Source organism: Narcine bancroftii, chromosome 4 (assembly GCF_036971445.1).
Source record: "Narcine bancroftii isolate sNarBan1 chromosome 4, sNarBan1.hap1, whole genome shotgun sequence".
NCBI lineage: Eukaryota > Metazoa > Chordata > Chondrichthyes > Torpediniformes > Narcinidae > Narcine > Narcine bancroftii.
This window is the reverse complement of record NC_091472.1, coordinates 197,977,692-197,999,234: the sequence shown is the minus strand read 5'-3', so window position 1 is coordinate 197,999,234 and position 21,543 is coordinate 197,977,692. Positions and strand designations below refer to the sequence as shown.

At 50.1% G+C, this 21,543-nt stretch overlaps 1 protein-coding gene across 1 annotated transcript in view; it reads right to left on the bottom strand.

Annotated features, from left to right (window-relative positions):
* The window catches only part of LOC138761441 (glutathione hydrolase 5 proenzyme-like), a 56,968-nt gene extending 41,241 nt beyond the window's left edge, over window positions 1–15,727 (bottom strand). The window contains exons 1-4 of the mRNA XM_069933581.1: window positions 15,361–15,727; window positions 7,761–7,891; window positions 6,911–7,000; window positions 1,638–1,833 (exon numbers count right to left, since the gene is read on the bottom strand). Of these exons, the coding sequence (XP_069789682.1) occupies window positions 1,638–1,833; window positions 6,911–7,000; window positions 7,761–7,891; window positions 15,361–15,524 (581 nt within the window). The 5' untranslated portion in view covers window positions 15,525–15,727. The remainder of the gene's footprint in view (window positions 1–1,637; window positions 1,834–6,910; window positions 7,001–7,760; window positions 7,892–15,360) is intronic.
* Window positions 15,728–21,543: the final 5,816 nt, after the last annotated feature.

Below are 21,543 nucleotides of genomic sequence, written 5' to 3'. Positions count from 1 at the left end.
CTCCACCTACCTGCCTTCTCCCCATATCCCCTAATTCCTCTATCATGTAAAAATTTATCTAACCGAATTTTAAATATGTTTAATGAGGCAGCCTCAACCACTTCCCTGGTTAGAGAATTCCAAGCATTCATTAATCTCTGGGAAAAACTATTTTTCCTCATCTCTGTCCCAAATCTACTCCCCCGAATCTTGAGACTGTGTCCTCTCGTTTTAGTTTCCCCGGCCAGCTCAAAAAACCTTCCTACATCTATCCTATCCATACCCTTCATAATCCTATATGTTTCTATAAGATCTCCTCTCATTCTTCTGAACTCGAGCGAATACAATCCTAGATGATTTAATCTTTCATCACAAGTTAACCCCTTCATCCCAGGGATCAACCTAGTAAACCTCCTCTGGACCGTCTCCAAAGCCAGTATATCCTTCCTCAAATATGGAGACCAGAACTGGACACAGTACTCCAGGTACGGTCTCACCAGTACCTTATACAGTTGCAACATTACCTCCCTACTCCTGAATTCAATTCCTCTAGCGATGATGGCCAACATTCCATTTGGCTTCTTAATAACCTGCTGCACCTGCAACCTAACTTTTTGCGATTCATGCACAAGCACTCCCAAGTCCCTCTGCACTACAGCATGCTGTAGTTTTTCACCCTTTAAATAATATTCAGCTCTTTTATTTTTCTTGCCAAAGTGGATAACCTCACACTTACTAACATTGTACTCCATCTGCCAGACCTTTGCCCACTCATCCAGCTTAACTATATCCCTCTGCAGACTCTCCACATCCTTATTACAATTTGATCTTCCATTCAATTTGGTGTCATCCGCAAACTTGGCTACACCACATTTTGTCCCCTCCTCCAAGTCATCAATGTAAATGATGAACAGTTGTGGGCCTAACACTGACCCCTGCAGCACCCCACTTACCACTCTCTGCCAACCTGAAAAACTCCCACTTATCCCGACTCTCTGCCTCCTGTCAGACAACCAATTTTCAATCCAGGCCAATATACTTCCCCGGACTCCACTTTCCTGTAACTTACTGAGAAGTCTCTTGCGCAGCACCTTATCAAACACTTTCTGGAAATCCAAATATACAACATTAACCTGTTCCCCTCTATCCACCGCACCCATTATATCCTCAAATAATCCTCAAGTAACACTTAGTGGCTCTTGGACTGCTTTCATTGGAGTGTAGAAGAATGAGGGGGATCTTATAGAAACATTTTGAATGCTGAAAGGATTGTACAGAGTACATGTGAATTGGATGTTTCCCTTGATGACTGAATCCAGGACTAGAGGGCACGGTCTTAGAATCTGAAAGTATCCATTTAAAACAGAGATGAGGAGAAATTTTTTTAGCCAGAGGATCGTGGTTTTGTGAAATTAATTGCCACATACATCTCTAGAGGCCTGATCATTGGGGGAGTTTAAGGAGGAGTTTTAATAGGTATCTTATTAGTCAGGGTATCAAGGGATCCGGGGAAAAGGCCAGAATTTGGAACTAGATGTGAAAACAGTTCAGCTCAGGGTGGATTTACGAAGCAGACTCGATGGGCTGAATGGTCTGCTTCTGTTCCTTTTTCTTGAGATCTTGTGAGTTGGACGTGCTCACCGACAGATTTCACTTACCGCAGTGAAGAGTTAATCATCATTTTTTTGATGGAGGTGTGGGTGAGAAACATCTCTAAAACAGTCGGGAGTTTGAATCCTTCTCTCGCCAGCTTTATTGATGGTTCAAACAGGGACCTCCAGGGTAATCTCCCGAACCTCTGGTGTGCTGTCCAGTAACCTTGAATTTCCCCTGGGACACCAATCCACTGAGCCCCTGGAGTCATTGAGAAGACCCAAAACAAGCATCAGATCCTGGACCCATCCTCGAGCGCAGGAGACAGGATTGACAGATGGTTAGTGCGCTGAATGTGCCCACAACCTCCCTCGCCCCCTGGGTGTTGGTAACCATTCACCTCAGCTCCAACATAAGCTCAGGTTTACTTTTATCCGACTCCACAGACACAACCAGAAGAAATGGCATATCTCCGAACCATGTGCACACATGTGCAACATGCAGCACATGATAATCACATAGACATCGAGGTAAAAAGTACGATTTTTAAAATTTACACATACAGCACAAATAACACAATTGACCGACAACTCCCGTGCATTTTGGAGTTTGGGAGGAAACCAGATTCCCCAAAGGAACCCCATGCAGACACGGGAAGGGAAGAACGTACAAACTCCTTACAGCCACCACCAGATTCAAACCTGGATCACTGGCGCTGTAGTAGCATTGAGTTAATCATGCCGCCAAAATATGTAAATCTTTCAAGATTACTTTTATTGTCATGACATAAAACAGAAAATGCACAGAATTTCCTTCACTTGACTGCAAGGCAGGTGAAGATTTGCTCTCAGCAGAAATTGCCCAGTGCCCATTACTGTCAGAGAAATAGAAGTAAAAAAGAGTCCCTCTCAAGAGAGTCCATGGCTTCACCTGCGGTGCTCCCGCAGCCTTGGCAGCCACACAGCCTTCAGTCCAAGCCATCAGCTCCAAATGCACCCCACTGACAGAATCTGGAAGCTTCCAGTGTCCTCTCGCATCCCGGCACCAATGCCACATAAATATAGCCAGAGAAGTTCTGCTTCCCAGTTTGACATTCCGAACTAATGCCCCCTTCCTTCATTCTTCCCACGCCATCCACTCTCTGACCCGTTGCCTGATGGGGTATTTTTGGCTCAATCAAGGGACGTGGCTTTGCAGATCGAGTCAGTGTTTCACTAACCCTTCCGCCAAGGCCCGTTAGAGGATGGTGGGCAGCTGGTTTCCCATAGCATGGCAGCCCCTGATGGGTGGTGGTCTCCCATGGTGCTGTGAGGGAGGGAGACAACGTGAGCGGAGACCTCATTTGTCCTCACTGCTGCGGAGGGAGAGAACGTACCACCAGTCCCCATGGCTGGGACCTGATCCGAATGACAACAGAGGTGCAGCTGGCTGTCTTAAAGCACTTTCAGGTACATCAATGGCCCGCAGCCTGCGTGGTTTCCTTCCCACAAGTTGCCAGCAGTTGGCCGCCTGTGTGGGTCCTTTAGCCGCAGAGCCCCTCGCTGGTCCGCCACCGTTGTTATCCATCCTTGGGTCGTCCCCTCTGCTTCTCCTTCTTAGTGGGGTGTTATTCTCCTCTTGACCTGTGCCAGTCCACTCCTCCCCCCAGTCTGAAACCCCCTCCTCGCGGCCACTGCCGAGCACAGGTGCAACCATCTTTTGTACAGACTCAGGTTGCAGGATTTTGCATCCAACTCCTATAACAGGCTGGTGTACATCGGTAATCAGACTGGGCAGTGGAACCCATCAGAGAGCGCTGTTTCTCTGCTCCACACTCTCCCTGGGTCTGCACCGCCATTTTGTTTTTACAAAAAGCAGAGGACATCAGGTTAAAGTAAGTGAAGATGTCAGATGTTAGAGTGGTGGATGCCTGGAAGGTATTGGTGGTGGAGGCTGGTACATGGGGACATTTAAAAGAGTCTTAGACAGGCACAGGGATGTAAGGAAAATAGAGGGTTATGGGTGTTAAGGTAGATTGTGGAATGGGTTTACATAAGGAAGCACAACATTGTTAGCTGAAGGAACTGTAATGTTCCATGTGCTCAGCCCACTCCTGACCCACGTCTGAATCACCAGATCCAGCACCAACAGTTTGCAGATGCCTCATCAACAACAATGATGAGTTGCCCTGCAGAGAAAAGGTGGAAAGTCTTGTGATGTGGTGCGAGCGTAACAACATGGACAAGATGAGGGAGATGATCGGGGACTTCAGGAGGACCAGGGACGACCACCCTCTACTACACAGAAACAACTCTGTGGTGGAGAGAGTGGAGAGCACCAAGTTCCTTGGAGTTCATTTAACTAGTGACCTATCATGGACACTCAACATCTCCTCACTCGCCAGGAAGGCATTGAGGACCCCTTCCACCCCACACACAGTCGATAACGACTTTTGTGCTGCCTCATGCTCCTGCAATGAGCTCATCAACTTTAGCCACTTTTGCACCTTGGCCTCTCCAGCAGCACTTTCCCTTTCCTCGATTTCTCTGTCTCCATCACAGGAGACAAACTGGCAACAGACGTCTTCTTTAAGCCTGTGGCCACTGGAATTGCAGAATCACACAAGGCATTTCTAGAGTGAATCAAACGGATTTACTCTTCATCACCCGCGCAACCTTTTCAAAGCCAGAATCACGCACTGACATCATCACGCACTGACATCACATGGCCAGTTTGATGCCTTCTGGGAGTTGTAGTGCTGCCATTCCACCACTACAAACCCACCAGCTCCCCCAGTGACCTCGACTACACCTCTTCCCACCCTGTCCCCTGTGAGGATTCCATTCCTTTCTCTCAGTTCCTCTGTCTCCATCACATCCACACCCAGGATGAGGTCTTCAAGGCCGAATCACCCGAGATGTCCCCCTTCTTCAAAAACCATGGCTCCCCCTCTACCACCATCAATTTGACCCTCACCCGCATATCATCTACCTCCCATGCATCTGCCCTAGCCCCCTCCACCCCCCCAGGTGCAACAAGGACAGGGTTCCCCTTGTCTTCACCTACTACTCCACCAGCCTCCATGACCAACACATCTCCTTCGCCATTTCCACCACCTCCTAAGTGATCCCACTACTAGACTTCATCTCCTCCCCTCTCTGCAAGGACCGCTCCCTCTGTGACTCCCTTGTCCACTGCTTTTTTCACCAATCATCCCCTTGGCACTAACCCCTGTGACTGCAGGCAATTTTCCACTTGCTCCCACACCTTTTCCCTCACTACCATACTGCCAGGTGAAGCAACACTTTACTTGTGAACCTGCAAGGATCATCTACTGCATCCAGTGCACCCGCTGTGGCCTCCTCTACATTGGACTAGAAGATCGCTTCGTTGAGCAGCTCGGCTCTGTCTGCTGCAATAGCGTGGATCTCCCCATGGCCAGCAATTTCAATTCCCCGCCCCATTCCCTTGCCGACATGTCTGTCCGTGGTCTCATGCTCTACCAGACTGAGACCACCCGGAAATCGGAGAGGCAACACATAATCCGTCTGGGCACCCTCCAACCTGATGGCATTAACATCAACCTCTGGTTTCCATTGGTCCTTCCCCCAATCTTTCCTTACGTCTCATTTCCTCAATCGCTCTACCATCCCTCCCCTTTTCCTTCTGTCTCCTCTACTCAAGCTCCAGTCAATTCTCATTGTCCTTCTCTACCTCCCTCCCATTCATACACAATTAAAGCCTTCTGCCTGTTGGTCTGGACTCCACCCCCTGCCCATTCTTCCCTCGTCCACCTTTCTGCTTTCTACTCATACCCTGAAGAATGGCTCAGGCCCAGAATGTCAGGTATAGATCTCTACCTCCTCGAGAAACTGCGAGATCTGCTGAGTTCCTCCAGCATCTGTGCTTTTACTACAATCTCAGCATCTGCGTTTCATTTTCAATTGCCCTTGTTCACGTTTGAAACACGACCGGATCTTAACAGAGGGAAAGGTTCACTCGCCAGGTGATCTCCACTGGCTCCGGAGGGCTTCCTGATGAGGTCCTGAATTAATGCCACGCCACCACTGATAAGGCACCTTTCAGGGTGGCACACCATCACAGCACTAGCAACCGGGGTTCAATCCGGCCCTGTCCATAAGGAGTTTGCCCGCCCTCCCCGTGTCTGCATGGGATTTCCTATGGGCCCTCCGCTCCCACCCATCGTTCCAAAGGTGTGCAGGGGTTGGAGCTTGATTGGTCTCATGGTGTATTTGGGCAGTGTGGGCTCGTGGGGCGGAAGGGTCTTAATACAGCAGCCACTCTCAACTTATTTTTTTTGGCTATGGTTCCCCTTAGGACTCTGCTCAAAATTGACAGACCCCCTTCCCTGTGAAGCAGTCAAGTTTAGTCGGTTTCTTCCATACTTCTCTATTACTGAATGCATTAAAAAAATATGATTTCAGTCCGTGGCCCACCTTAAACGTGCCATGGTCTCCGGGTGGTGTGGTCGTAGGGCCTCCATTGAGAAGGGCTGATTACCATGCAGTATCTCTGAATTAAATTCCAGTAGCCCTCCATGATACCCTCACCTTGAATGCCAGTCTGGGTGCAGATGAAATCTATACTGTTGTGGCATCCATTGTTTGCCACCTCCCAACATGACCTCCACCACTGCCTGCTCTGCCCTGGTCACTGCAGAAACCCTTTTCAACGCTCCTGACCACATACCCTCCACGTTCATTCTCATTTCCACTCCAGCTCCAGCGCCCCGGTTTCCTGCACCTTCCTCCCCCTCCCCACTACACCATAAATGAGCAGATCGACTCCCCTCCCCCTCCTCTCCACTGCACCATAAATGAGAAGATCAACTCCCCTCCTTCCTCCCTCCCCTCCCCTCCCTCTTCCCATCCCGTCCCCCCTCCTCTCCTCCCCTCATCCTCCCCACTGCCCCGTAAATGAGCAGATCGACTCCCCTCCCCTCCCTCCTCCCCACTGCACTGCAAATGAGCAGCTCAACTCTCCCCCACCCACACCTCTCCCACTTGCTGCCATCGCTCAGTCACCCATCTCTTGTTAATCAAGTTTTCCAGCCCACACCCCCCGCCATTTGCAGGAGAGGTTACCTCATGAGATCGGTCACTTCGCTTTTTCTCTGACCCTCCTCCCCTTCAGCCTAGATCGAAACCTAGACTCACTCGCCTCCTCCCATCCCTCCGAGACACCCTCACTCCCCCTGCCACAGCATCACTGCTTCCCCAACTCCACAAACCACCTCCCTCCCCCGCCCTCCTCTCCTCTCCTGTCCTCCCCTCCCACTGGCTCCACCTCGCTCCTACTTGCCCACCCGCCCAATCTCCCAGTCAAAGAGTGAACTTACTTCTGTTCTGAAAATTGGAGCAGTGGGAGAAAAAACCATTCGGCAGACGCTTCGGGGTGACCTCTCTTGCATTAATTACTGTAACGTTGCCTGGAGGGAGATGGAGAGGGTAACACAGGAGAAATCGACACCACACAGAGAGTGTTCACTGTACAGCGGGGAGTGCCATGTTCATTGTACAGTGGTTAATGTTCATTGTACAGTGGGAGAGCCATATTCACTGTACAATAGGAAGGCAGTGTTCATTATATATTGAGCAATATTCTCTGTACAGTGGGGAGGGGCTTATTCACTGTATAGTGGGGAGGGCTGTGTTCACTGTACAGTGAGGAGGGCTGTATTCACTGTACAGCAGGGATAGCCATGTTCACTGTTCAATGGGGATAGCTGTGTTCACTGTATAGTGGGGAGGGCAGTGTACACTGTGCAGTGGGGAGGGCCATGTTCACTGTACAATGAGGGAGGGTGGTGGTCACTGTTTGCTGTACAGCAGGGAGGGGAGTATTCACTGTACAGTGGGGAGGGCTGTATTCACTGCACAGTGGGGAGGGTGGTGTTCATTATACAGTGGACAATCTTTACTGTACAGGGGAGGGCTGTACAGTGAGGAGGAAGAGCACTGTTTACTGAACATTGGGCTGGCCACTCTGCCCATCGAGTCTGGACCAGCACAGAGCAAGGACAAACCCACACCTTCACCCCCTCCCCCTGGCAGTTACCCCTTTGGGAATGCACCAGTCAAGGCAGATGCATTGGCAGCAGGTCCACCCCGACAACCTGAGGGGAAGTGAGGGTGACTAAGGCCCCCCCCCCCAGGAGCCCGTGCTGGGATGGAGCTGGGGCAACTCACCTGTCTTCGCCTGGTAAATGGTGAAGATGGCCCCTCCACCGATGCCCATGCTCTGGGGGTTGATCATGGAGCTGCAGAGCAGTGCGGCAATCGCAGCATCCACTGCGGTGCCTCCCTGCTGCAGGATATCTCTGCAAGGCAAACAGCAGAGACCTGTGGTGATCCAACAGCAGACGATACCGAGCTCTCTCCAGTATAGCGGAACCAATCCGTTTACAAGCAGCCGGCATGCTTTGGACAGGTGAGCTCCTTACTCGGGCCACATACACCCTTGTGTACACTGGGTTCAGGCCCTATAGCCCATCAAAGCAGAGGTCCTCTGGTGTTTGTCACTGTCACCCTGGGTAAAAGGTGCTGGCTATCTACCCTATCCACACCTCCCATCATCTTACACATCAACATAATGGCATGGGTAGAGCACTGGCAGCAGGCAGAGAGTCACAATACAGGGACCATATTCATGTTGGCTGCCAGTGGCTGGTGGTGTTCCCCCGGGTCTGGGCTGGGGCCAGTGCTCTTTGTGTTGCATATAGTAATGATTTGGCGAATGGAATGAAGGCCAAGTTGGCGGATGGCGTTTAATACAGAGAACTGTGAGGTGTTTCATTTTGGAAGGACATCCATAGTAAATGGAAATACGTGAAATTTGAGGCTTCATTAAAAGTTAGCAGTTAATTTCCTAACGGTAAAAGATTCAGAGAGAACTGATTGCCCTTCAGAAGAAATCAAAGGAAGTCAACTTATCTATACTGTTGTGGCATCCATTGTTTGCCACCTCCCAACATGACCTCCACCACTGCCTGCTCTGCCCTGGTCACTGCAAAGACCCTTTTCAACGCTCCTGACCACATACCCTCCACGTTCATTCTCATTTCCACTCCAGCTCCAGCGCCCCGGTTTCCTGCATCTTCCCCCTCCTCTCCACTGTACCATAAATGAGAAGATCAACTCCCCTCCTTCCTCCCTCCCCTCCCCTCCCTCTTCCCATCCCATCCCCCCTCCTCTCCTCCCCTCATCCCCACTGCACTAAATGAGCAGATCGACTCCCCTCCCCCCACATTGCTCACGATGATATTGTATGACAGTGGAAGTGAGGTTTGAACCTTGCTCATGTTTGCATGGTAGGGCACTGGATCATGTGGGTGTTCAGGTGACATTGTATGGGTGTTAAGGTCACCAGACCATAAGACAGGAGCAGAAATAAGCTATTCAGCCCATTGGGTCCGCCCTACCATTCAATCGTGAGCTGATCCATTTTTCCACAGCCCCACTGCTCGACATTCTCCCCATAACCTTTAATGCCCTGGCTAATCAATAACCTATTAATCTCTGCCTTAAATACATGCAATGATTTGGGTTCCAAACCACCTGTGTCAACAAATTCCATAAATTCACCACCACCTGGCTAAAGATTTTCCTCCACATCTCTGTTCTAACCAAAAACCCTTCAATCCTGAAGTGTGGCTTCTTAACCAAGACTCCCCCACCATGGGAAACAATCTTTCTATATCTGCACACATCTTTCAACATTCAAAATGTTTCAATGACATCACCCTTCATTATCTTAAAATCCAACGAATACAGGCCAAGTGCTGTCAAAAATTCCTCATATGATAAGCCTTTCATTAATGAAATCCCCCTTGTGAACCTCCTCTGGACCCTCTCAAACAGCAGCACTCCCTTTCTTAAATGATGAGCCTAAAACTGCTCACAATCTCCAAGCGAGGCCTCACCAGTGCCTCAACATTTGCCTTCTTCACCACCGATTCAACCTGCAAGTTACCCTTCAGTGTATCCTGCACAAGGACTCCCAGGTCCCCTTTGCATCTGGGTATTTTCAACTTTCTCCCCATTTAGAAAATAGTCTGCTGTTTATTATTTCTAATAATGACCGTGCACTTTCCAACACTGTATATCATTTGCCACTTCTCTCCCCATTCTCCTTATCTGTCTCAGTCCTTCTGAAGCCTCCCCGTTTTAAAAAAAATTTAGACATGCAGCACAGTAACAGGCCTTTTCAACCCATGCCACCCAATTACATTCGATTGACCTACAGGATGTGAAAGGCCTATCATGTGAGGAAACTGGAGCCCCTGGGGAAAACCCACGCAGGCACGAGGAGAAAGTACAAACTCCTTACAGCCAGTGTGGGATTTGAACCCTGGTCCAATTCGCTGGCGCTGTTACAGCATTGCACTAACCGTGCCACCAGTTTCTTCAACACTACCTGCTGCTTCACCCACCTCTGTATCATAGAAGTATAGAACATTACAGCAGAGAAACAGGCCACCTTGGGCCCTCTAGTCTGGGCTGAACCATTTTTTTTCTTTGTCCGTCTGACCTGCATCCAGCCCACATCCCTCCATACACCTCTCCCATCCATGGCCCTGTCCAAATTCTTCTTAAATGTTAAAATTGAGCCTGCATTTATCACTTCAGCTGGAAGCTCGTTCCACACTCCCACCATTCTCTGTGTGGTGAAGTTGCCCGTTTCACCCTCTGATTTGTTTCTCACCTTCCCTCACTAGATAAAGCCTATTTACATTTACTCTGTCTATCCCCCTCAATTTTAAATACCTCCATCAAATCTCCTCTAATTTTTCTACGCTCCACGGAATAATGTCCTAACCTGTTGAAGCTTCCCCTGTAACTCAGTTCCTGAAGTCCCGGCAACATCCTAGTAAATCTTATCTGCACTCTTTCAATCTTATTGATATCTTTCCTGCAGTTAAATGACAACAAAATGGCACGCAATGCTCTAAATTTGGCTTCATCAATGTCTTATACAACTTGAACATACCATCCCAACTCCTGTACTCTATACTTTGATTTATGAAGATCAGTATAACTTCAAAGCTATCCACCTGCGACACCATGTTCAAGAAATTATGTATCTATTTTCCCAGATCCTGCTGTTCTACTGCACTCCTCAGGGCCCAACCATTCACCGTACATCCACAGTGATAAAGCAGGAAAGCTCCTAGCCAATTGAAAGATTATACTGCTAAATTCATTAAGATTATGGGGTTATTACTACATGTAGAGATGAATGAAGCCTTTTGAGAGTTTTATTCCAACCTTTATAAATCAGAATCCCTTAAGGATTCAATTTTAATGGAAGAATTTTTAGATAAGTTATCCTTGGGTATAATAGTGAGTAAGGTTCTAGAGTGTAATAGTGAGCAAGGTTCTAGTGTTCAAGTGTGTAATGGTGAGCAAGGTTGCAGTGTTCTGGAGTGGAATCGTGAGCAAAATTCCAGTTTTTTGGTATGTAATAGTGAGCAACATTCCAGGATTGCAGTATGTCATTGTGAGCAAAGTTCCAGTCTTCTGGTGTGTAATAGTGAGCAACGTTCCCATGTTCTGGCACATAATAGTGAGCATGGTTCCAGTGTTCTGGTATGTAAGCATGAGCGAGATCCAGTGTTCTGTTGTGTAATAGTGAGCAATTTTCCAGTGTCTTGGTATGTAATTGAGAGCCAAACTTCCAGTGTTCTGATTTGTAATAGTGAGCAATATTCCAGTGCTCTTGTGTGTAATAATAAGCAATGTTTCAGCATTTTCATTCATAATAGTGAGTAGTGTTCTGGTGTGCAATAGTGAGGAGGGTTCCAGTGTTCTGATGTGAAATAGAGAACAAGATTCCAGTGTTGCTGTGTGTGTGATAGTGAGTATGATTCCTGTATTCTGGTGTGCAATCGTGAGCAAGATTCCAGTATCCTGGTGTGTAATCGTGAGCAAAGTTCCAGTATCTTGGTATGTAATCGTGATCAATGTTCTGGTGGCCTAGTATGAAATAGTGATGAAGCAAGCTTCCAGTGTCCTGGTGAGTAATAGTGAGAAATATTTCAATGTCCTGGTGTGTAATAGTGATCAAGATTGCAGTATCCTGGTGTGTTATAGTGAGCAATGTTCTAGTGCCTTGTTTAGGCAGAGAAGTGGCAGATGGAATTCAATCCAGATCAGTGTGAAGTGATGCATTTTGGAAGGTGAATGGTTAATGACTGGATTCCTAACAGTGTGGAGGAAAAGAATGAACTTGGGGAACAAGTCCATAGATCTCTCAAGGTTGCTGTGTAGGTTGGTAGGACAATTAAGAAAGCTTATGATATGCTGACCTTCATTAACAGGGGATTAAGATCAAGAGTCATCAGGTAATGTTGCAGCTCAACAGATCTCTGGTTAGACCACACATTGAATATTGTGTTCAGTTCTGGTTGCCTCACTAGTGGAAATATGCGGCAGCTTATGGAGAGGGTGCAGAGGAGATTTACCAGCATGTTGCCTGGATTGTAAAATAAGTCTAATGAGGCAAGGTTAGCAGAACTGGGGCTGTTCTTTTGGGAGAGAAGGATGAGTGGTGACTAACTGGAGGTCTACACGATTGTGAAAAGCATGGATAGAGTTGACAATCAGTGCCTTTTTCCCCAGGGTGAAAATTACAAACACCAGAGAACATCTGTACAAAGTGAGGGGAGGAAATTTAGGAAATATGTCAAGTGTATGTTTTTGCTGAGGGAGTTCTACTGGGTGTGGATCGTGGTGCTCTGTACTAGTTACTGAGTAGGGGATCTTGCTCTGCAGGAGTGGGTGAGTCTGGGGTCGCGCTCTGCAGGAGTGGGTGAGTCGCGGATCGCGATCAGTGCGAGTAGGTGAGTCGGGGATCGCGCTCTGTGCGAGTGGGTGAGTCGGGGTTCGCGATCAGTGTGAGTGGGTGAGTCGGGGTTCGCGATCAGTGCGTGTGGGTGAGTCGGGGTTCGCGATCAGTGCGAGTGGGTGAGTCGGGGATCGCGATCAGTGCGAGTGGGTGAGTCGGGGTTCGCGATCAGTGCGTGTGGGTGAGTCGGGGTTCGCGATCAGTGCGAGTGGGTGAGTCGGGGTTCGCGATCAGTGCGAGTGGGTGAGTCGGGGTTCGCGATCAGTGCGAGTGGGTGAGTCGGGGTTCGCGATCAGTGCGAGTGGGTGAGTCGGGGTTCGCGATCAGTGCGTGTCGGTGAGTCGGGGTTCGCGATCAGTGCGAGTCGGTGAGTCGGGGTTCGCGATCAGTGCGAGTGGGTGAGTCGGGGTTCGCGATCAGTGCGAGTGGGTGAGTCGGGGTTCGCGATCAGTGCGAGTGGGTGAGTCGGGGTTCGCGATCAGTGCGAGTGGGTGAGTCGGGGTTCGCGATCAGTGCGAGTGGGTGAGTCGGGGTTCGCGATCAGTGCGAGTGGGTGAGTCGGGGTTCGCGATCAGTGCGAGTGGGTGAGTCGGGGTTCGCGATCAGTGCGAGTGGGTGAGTCGGGGTTCGCGATCAGTGCGAGTGGGTGAGTCGGGGTTCGCGATCAGTGCGAGTGGGTGAGTCGGGGTTCGCGATCAGTGCGAGTGGGTGAGTCGGGGTTCGCGATCAGTGCGAGTGGGTGAGTCGGGGTTCGCGATCAGTGCGAGTGGGTGAGTCGGGGTTCGCGATCAGTGCGAGTGGGTGAGTCGGGGTTCGCGATCAGTGCGAGTGGGTGAGTCGGGGTTCGCGATCAGTGCGAGTGGGTGAGTCGGGGTTCGCGATCAGTGCGAGTGGGTGAGTCGGGGTTCGCGATCAGTGCGAGTGGGTGAGTCGGGGTTCGCGATCAGTGCGAGTGGGTGAGTCGGGGTTCGCGATCAGTGCGAGTGGGTGAGTCGGGGTTCGCGATCAGTGCGAGTGGGTGAGTCGGGGTTCGCGATCAGTGCGAGTGGGTGAGTCGGGGTTCGCGATCAGTGCGAGTGGGTGAGTCGGGGTTCGCGATCAGTGCGAGTGGGTGAGTCGGGGTTCGCGATCAGTGCGAGTGGGTGAGTCGGGGTTCGCGATCAGTGCGAGTGGGTGAGTCGGGGTTCGCGATCAGTGCGAGTGGGTGAGTCGGGGTTCGCGATCAGTGCGAGTGGGTGAGTCGGGGTTCGCGATCAGTGCGAGTGGGTGAGTCGGGGTTCGCGATCAGTGCGAGTGGGTGAGTCGGGGTTCGCGATCAGTGCGAGTGGGTGAGTCGGGGTTCGCGATCAGTGCGAGTGGGTGAGTCGGGGTTCGCGATCAGTGCGAGTGGGTGAGTCGGGGTTCGCGATCAGTGCGAGTGGGTGAGTCGGGGTTCGCGATCAGTGCGAGTGGGTGAGTCGGGGTTCGCGATCAGTGCGAGTGGGTGAGTCGGGGTTCGCGATCAGTGCGAGTGGGTGAGTCGGGGTTCGCGATCAGTGCGAGTGGGTGAGTCGGGGTTCGCGATCAGTGCGAGTGGGTGAGTCGGGGTTCGCGATCAGTGCGAGTGGGTGAGTCGGGGTTCGCGATCAGTGCGAGTGGGTGAGTCGGGGTTCGCGATCAGTGCGAGTGGGTGAGTCGGGGTTCGCGATCAGTGCGAGTGGGTGAGTCGGGGTTCGCGATCAGTGCGAGTGGGTGAGTCGGGGTTCGCGATCAGTGCGAGTGGGTGAGTCGGGGTTCGCGATCAGTGCGAGTGGGTGAGTCGGGGTTCGCGATCAGTGCGAGTGGGTGAGTCGGGGTTCGCGATCAGTGCGAGTGGGTGAGTCGGGGTTCGCGATCAGTGCGAGTGGGTGAGTCGGGGTTCGCGATCAGTGCGAGTGGGTGAGTCGGGGTTCGCGATCAGTGCGAGTGGGTGAGTCGGGGTTCGCGATCAGTGCGAGTGGGTGAGTCGGGGTTCGCGATCAGTGCGAGTGGGTGAGTCGGGGTTCGCGATCAGTGCGAGTGGGTGAGTCGGGGTTCGCGATCAGTGCGAGTGGGTGAGTCGGGGTTCGCGATCAGTGCGAGTGGGTGAGTCGGGGTTCGCGATCAGTGCGAGTGGGTGAGTCGGGGTTCGCGATCAGTGCGAGTGGGTGAGTCGGGGTTCGCGATCAGTGCGAGTGGGTGAGTCGGGGTTCGCGATCAGTGCGAGTGGGTGAGTCGGGGTTCGCGATCAGTGCGAGTGGGTGAGTCGGGGTTCGCGATCAGTGCGAGTGGGTGAGTCGGGGTTCGCGATCAGTGCGAGTGGGTGAGTCGGGGTTCGCGATCAGTGCGAGTGGGTGAGTCGGGGTTCGCGATCAGTGCGAGTGGGTGAGTCGGGGTTCGCGATCAGTGCGAGTGGGTGAGTCGGGGTTCGCGATCAGTGCGAGTGGGTGAGTCGGGGATCGCGATCAGTGCGTGTGGGTGAGTCGGGGTTCGCGATCAGTGCGAGTGGGTGAGTCGGGGTTCGCGATCAGTGCGTGTGGGTGAGTCGGGGATCGCGATCAGTGCGAGTGGGTGAGTCGGGGTTCGCGATCAGTGCGAGTGGGTGAGTCGGGGTTCGCGATCAGTGCGAGTGGGTGAGTCGGGGTTCGCGATCAGTGCGAGTGGGTGAGTCGGGGATCGCGATCAGTGCGAGTGGGTGAGTCGGGGTTCGCGATCAGTGCGAGTGGGTGAGTCGGGGATCGCGATCAGTGCGAGTGGGTGAGTCGGGGATCGCGCTATGAATGAAGTGAATGTGTTTTCTTGCTCTGTGCTCGTTAGTGAGCGTGGGATCGTGCTTCCCAGCGGCGCCCACCCCGATCACCGCTTGCACTCTCCCCCCTCTCCCCCGCCGCTCCGGTCCACCCATCACCCCCCGGTAAACCCTCATTTCCTCGTGCCACCGCTTACCTGCCGATCTCGGAGCACTTCTGGGAATCGGCGGCCACAGCGCCATGCTTGTAGAAAGCCGGACCGGTACAGGGCGCTCTCCGCGTCAGGAATATCACCATCACCACTCCCCCAACGACTAGCAGCAAGAGGAGCAGCCAGCAATACTCCCTCCAGCGCTTCATGTTTGCCCGCCGTCCGATGCGCCCAGCCCCGTGTCCTCGCTACTCCTCCCGGAGCATCCGCTTCGCTGTGTGGCGTTGCGCCTGTGACCTGCCGATATCACAAGCCTCCTTTGTGGGCGGGGGGTTTCCTGCGAGCCCATTGACTTGAGCGCATTTTACTTGGCTGCAAGTCTGGAGTTGTACTGCACCTCCGCGCCGGACCCTCCCACAGGCGGACGGCGACTCGGGGTGAACTGGATCTGGAATCTGCTCAGAAAGAAAGGAAGGGCTATCAGACAGACACGCACACAAAAAAAGCTTCTTCAAATAGAAAAGAGGAAAGGTGAAGGTAGATAAAGGACGAGATATCGACGCTGGAGAAATAATAATGGGAGGCAATCAGATGGCCGAGGAAGGAATAATTATTTCGCATCTCTGTGAAAGAGAAGGGTATCAGGGAAGGGCAGTGAGTTCAGTCATTGTAGAGGGTGGCACAGTTAGTGTAGAGGGTGGCACAGTGTAGAGGGTGGCACAGTTACTGTAGAGGGTGGCACAGTTACTGTAGTTTGGCCCAGTTACTGTAGTTTGGCCCAGTTACTGTAGAGGGTGACACAGTGTAGAGGGTGGCACAGTTACTGTAATTTGGTACAGTTACTGTAGAAGATGGCCAATGTTACTGTAGAGTGTGACACAGTTAGTATAGAGGTTGACACAGTGTAGAGGATGGCACAGTTACTGTAGAGTGTGGCACAGTTAGTGTAGAGGGTGGCACAGTTGGTGTAGAGTGTGACACAGTTACTGTAGAGTGTGACACAGTTGGTGTAGAGGGTGGCACAGTTACTGTAGAGGGTGACACAGTGTAGAGGATGGCACAGTTACTGTAGAGGGTGGCACAGTTAGTGTAGAGGGTGGCACAGTTGGTGTAGAGGGTGGCACATTTACTGTAGCGGGTGACACAGTTAGCGTAGAGGGTGACACAGTTAGTGTAGAGTGTGACACAGTTACTGTGGAGTGTGACACAGTTGGTGTAGAGGGTGGCACAGTTACTGTAGAGGGTGACACAGTGTAGAGGATGGCACAGTTACTGTAGAGGGTGGCACAGTTAGTGTAGAGGGTGGCACAGTTACTGTAGAGTGTGACACAGTTGGTGTAGAGGGTGACACAGTTAGTGTAGAGGGTGGCACAGTGTAGAGGGTGGCCCAGTTACTGTAGAGGGTGGCACAGTTACTGTAGTTTGGCCCAGTTACTGTAGTTTGGCCCAGTTACTGTAGAGAGTGACACAGTGTAGAGGGTGGCACAGTTACTGTAATTTGGTACAGTTACTGTAGAAGATGGCCAATGTTACTGTAGAGTGTGACACAGTTAGTATAGAGGTTGACACAGTGTAGAGGATGGCACAGTTACTGTAGAGTGTGGCACAGTTAGTGTAGAGGGTGGCACAGTTGGTGTAGAGTGTGACACAGTTACTGTAGAGTGTGACACAGTTGGTGTAGAGGGTGGCACAGTTACTGTAGAGGGTGACACAGTGTAGAGGATGGCACAGTTACTGTAGAGGGTGGCACAGTTAGTGTAGAGGGTGGCACAGTTGGTGTAGAGGGTGGCACATTTACTGTAGCGGGTGACACAGTTAGCGTAGAGGGTGACACAGTTAGTGTAGAGTGTGACACAGTTACTGTAGAGTGTGACACAGTTGGTGTAGAGGGTGGCACAGTTACTGTAGAGGGTGGCACAGTTAGTGTAGAGGGTGGCACAGTTGGTGTAGAGGGTGGCACATTTACTGTAGCGGGTGACACAGTTAGCGTAGAGGGTGACACAGTTAGTGTAGAGTGTGACACAGTTACTGTAGAGTGTGACACAGTTGGTGTAGAGGGTGGCACAGTTACTGTAGAGTGTGACACAGTTGGTGTAGAGGGTGACACAGTTAGTGTAGAGGGTGGCACAGTGTAGAGGGTGGCACAGTTAGTGTAGAGGGTGGCACAGTTACTGTAGTTTGGCCCAGTTACTGTAGAGGGTGACACAGTGTAGAGGGTGGCACAGTTACTGTAGAGTGTGGCACAGTTACTGTAGAGTGTGGCACAGTTAGTGTAGAGGGTGGCACAGTTAGTGTAGAGGGTGGCACAGTTAGTGTAATCATTAGTTCAACGCTGTTACAGCGTTTCAATCCGGCACTCTCTGTAAGGAGTTTCTACATTCTCTCCACATCTGTGTGGGATTCCTCCATATATTCTGGTTTCCTCCCATCGTTCAAAGTGCACGTGGGGTTGTAGGTTAATTTAGGTATTTCTGGTCCGTGGTCCAGAAGGGCCTGTTACCGCGCTGCCAGCGTTTCTCATTCCTATTCTTTCCATTCATATATCAGTTTCTGCCATCGGTAATTAGTAATAAGGGATTGCTTAAGATGGTGTGTGAAAGGGAAGAAAAAGGTTGAGAACCACTGGTTAAACAAGAGAGAAGATGCTGAGGAAGCTGAAAACTCTAAGGATGGATAAGTCTCCCAGATCAGATGGATGGCACCCTTGGGACCTGAAAGAAGTCACTGTAGAGCTTGTGGAGGCATTGGTAATGATCTTTCAGGAACCAATAGATTCTGGCTTGGTCCCGGAGGACTGGAAAAATGAAAATGTCGCCTCCTTTATTAAAAGAGGGAGGGAGGCAGTGGAAAGAACATTAGAGACCGGTTAGCCTGACGTCGGTGGTTAGGAAGAAGTTAGAGTCGATTGTCAAGGATAAGATAACGGAGTTGGAGCCACATAACAAGATAGGTCAAAACCCTCATGATTTCTTTAATGGAAAATCTTGCTTGACAAAGCCATTGGAATGTTTATGAGGAAGTGACAAGCAGGTTAGATAAAGGGGATGTTGAGCATGTGGATTTTCAGAAGGCCTTTAACAAGGTGCAATGTATAAGGCTACTTAATAAGATAAGAGCCCTGGTATATCAGGAAATATACCAGTGAAGGCAGAGTATTGGCTGTTTGTCAGGAAGCAGAGTCGGAATAGAGGGATCATATTCTGGTTGGCTGGTGGTGTTCACTGTCAGGGGTCAGTGTTAGGGGCCACTTCTTTTTACCTTGAATATCAATTATTTCAATTAGGAATGAATAGCTTTGTGGCCAAGTTTGTGAATGATATGAAGGTAGGTGGAGGAACAGGTCGTGTGAGGAAACAGGGAGGCTGTAGGACTGAGACAGATTAGGAGAATGAGCAGAGAAGTGGGAAATGAAATACAACGTCTGAATGTGTACGGTCATGCACTTTGGTAGAAAAAAATAAATAGGCAGACTATTTTCTAAATGGGAAATTGAAAATTCCCAGATGCAAAGGGGACCTGGGAGTCCTCATGCAGGGTAACCTGAAGGTAAACTTGCAAGTTGAGTTGGTGGTGGAGAAGGGAAATGCAATATATGAGCAGGGATGTGATGTTGAGGCTTTGTCAGGCTCTTGTGAGACCTCACTTGGAATATTGGGAGCAGTTTTGGGCTCTTCATTTAAGAAAGGATGTGTTTAGTACTTTTTTTTATGGAGTATATGGGTCAGTACAACATCGAGGGCCGAAGGCCTGTACTGTGCTAAGTGTTCTATATTCTGATGTTGGAGAGGGTTCAGAGAATATTCATGAGGATGAAAGGGTTATCATATGAGGAACATTTGATGAAGAATGAGGGGAGGGTCTTATTGAAATATTTTAAATGTTGAAAAGTAGATATGGAAAGTTTGTTTCCCATGGTGGGAGAGTCTAGGACAAGAGGGAAGAAATTCAGGATGGAAGGATGTCTGCTAAGAACAGAGATGTGAAGAAATTTCTTAAACCAGAGGTGGTGAATTTGTGGAATTTGTTGAGGTTGTGGAGGCCTGGTTCTGGATGTTGGGGTGTATTTAAGACCTAGGTTCTTCATGTACCAGGGCATCAAAGGTTATGGGGAGAAGGCCGGGCAGTGGGGCTGAGTGGCTCCTATGTCTTATGGTCTTGGGTTCAGGGGATGGAGCATAGAGAAAATGGATATCCATGGTGAAAATGAGATGGTGAGTTCAGGGAACTGGAACTTCTGAAGTGATGAAGGGAATGTGAGGTATGGTAGACGTAGGGAGCGACTGGTCCAAAGGGCCAATATAGAGACAAAATAAGATAGAACATAGAACATTACAGCACGAAACAGGCCCTTCAGCCCTTGATTTTGTGCCTTCCTATGTAAACTGACTCAATAACTAATGGTTCTCAACCTTTTTCTTTCCACTCTTATACCACTTTAAGTAATCCCTATGCCATTGGTGTTCTGTGTTTACTGAGGGATTGCTTAAGGTGGTATGTGAGTGGGAAAGGAAGGTTAAGAACCACTGCTCTAGATCCAATAACTGAAATATTTTGCTTGAGAAAAATTGTCATTGGCCCATTTCCTTTGCAGTTATGAAACTGTGCACATAACAAGTCAATTAGGGACAATTAAAACAGTGGTTTTCAAACTTTTTCTTTCTTCCCACATCCCACCTTAAGCAATCCCTTACTAATCACAGAGCATCTATGGCATAGGGAATACTTTTTTTTAAATTTTTTTTATTTTTCACACCATAAACCACACTGACCAAGATACATACATTTTCCTTTTCAAATATATACAGTGTCATTTTCTCCCCCCCCCCTCCCATCCCACCCTCCCTACATCCCCCCCCCCATTCATTTAAAGTACAAAATCTAAGACACATTAAACCAGTCAAACATAGGGAATACTTGAAGTTATATGTGAGTGGAAAGAAAAAGGTTGAGACCACTGTTCTAAACCATCCCTACCTCACATCAACATTCGTGCATCCTTGTGCCTGTCTAAGAGACTTTTAAATGCCCCATTGTACCAGCCTCCACCACCATCCCCACCAATGGATTCCAGGCACCCACCACTCTCTGTGGGAAAAAAAACACCCCTGACACCCGTGAATAAAAGCTCTTACAACTGGAGGGAGAACAAACACTTTTATTGGCTTATAACTAATGGTCTTCAGAAGGGTTCTGGGTTTAGGATGGAAACTAGGATTATATGTGGGCAGATGGAGGTGGAGCCGGGAGGTGGGACCAGCCATCAGCACAACATCAGTGAATCCCAGATCACTGCATTTTCCCCTTCCTGTAGAATTTAGGATGTGTGAATGAAGACAGAGAAAATGGGTTCAGAACAAGCGGTAAAAAAAAATACAGTGATTTACAAATTTAAGCGGTCCGAAGATTTGGAGATCCTGGTGGAACGCCTTGAGTCTCCTGGTCCCCTTGTGAGGGAGAAGAGGCGGGCTGGGTCTCCGGCTCAACAATGGAGTGGGGTGCTCTTCCCTCCTGAACCTGATCCCCCGAGGACCTGACTTGGGGCAGTAAGATTAAGCTCCATGGCTTACAGGGCACCTGAGGCAACGGACCCTCTGTTCTGGTGGTGCCAGGTCCCTGATGGGGACGGTGTCCTCCCTGCCATACGTTTACTCCACATAGGCATATGTGGGATTTTCATGGAGCAGTTTTACCCTCTCTTCCAGAGATTGGTCTTGCTTCTCCTCACGTGCTTCCTAAGTAGGACTGAACCAGGTTTGGACTGTAGTTCCCAATGCCGACCTTCATTGGAAAGTGAATAGGAGCTCATGAGGATTAGCATTGGTCACAGTACATAGTAGCAACTGAAAGGAGTGGAGCACCATACGGAGGTCTTTCTGACAGCGTGAGTCTGGAAGGCCTTTTGACTTTCGGGCCAGTTTGACAGCCTTACACACCATGGCATTCTCCCTTTCAACTTGCCCTTTCCCCCAGGGGTTGTAGCTAGTAGTCCTGTTGGAAGCTATGCCCCTCGCCAGCAGGTACTGAGGTAGCTCATCACTCATAAAGGATGAGCCCCGGTCGCTATGAATATAGCTGGAATACCAGAACAGGGTGAAAATGGAGTCAAGGGCCTTCATAACTGACAAGGTGGACTTGTCTGGGCATGGAATGATAAACGGGAAGTGGGAGTACTCGTCAATGATAGAGAGAAAGAAGGTGTTCCTGTTCACGGTCCCTTAAAATTGACAC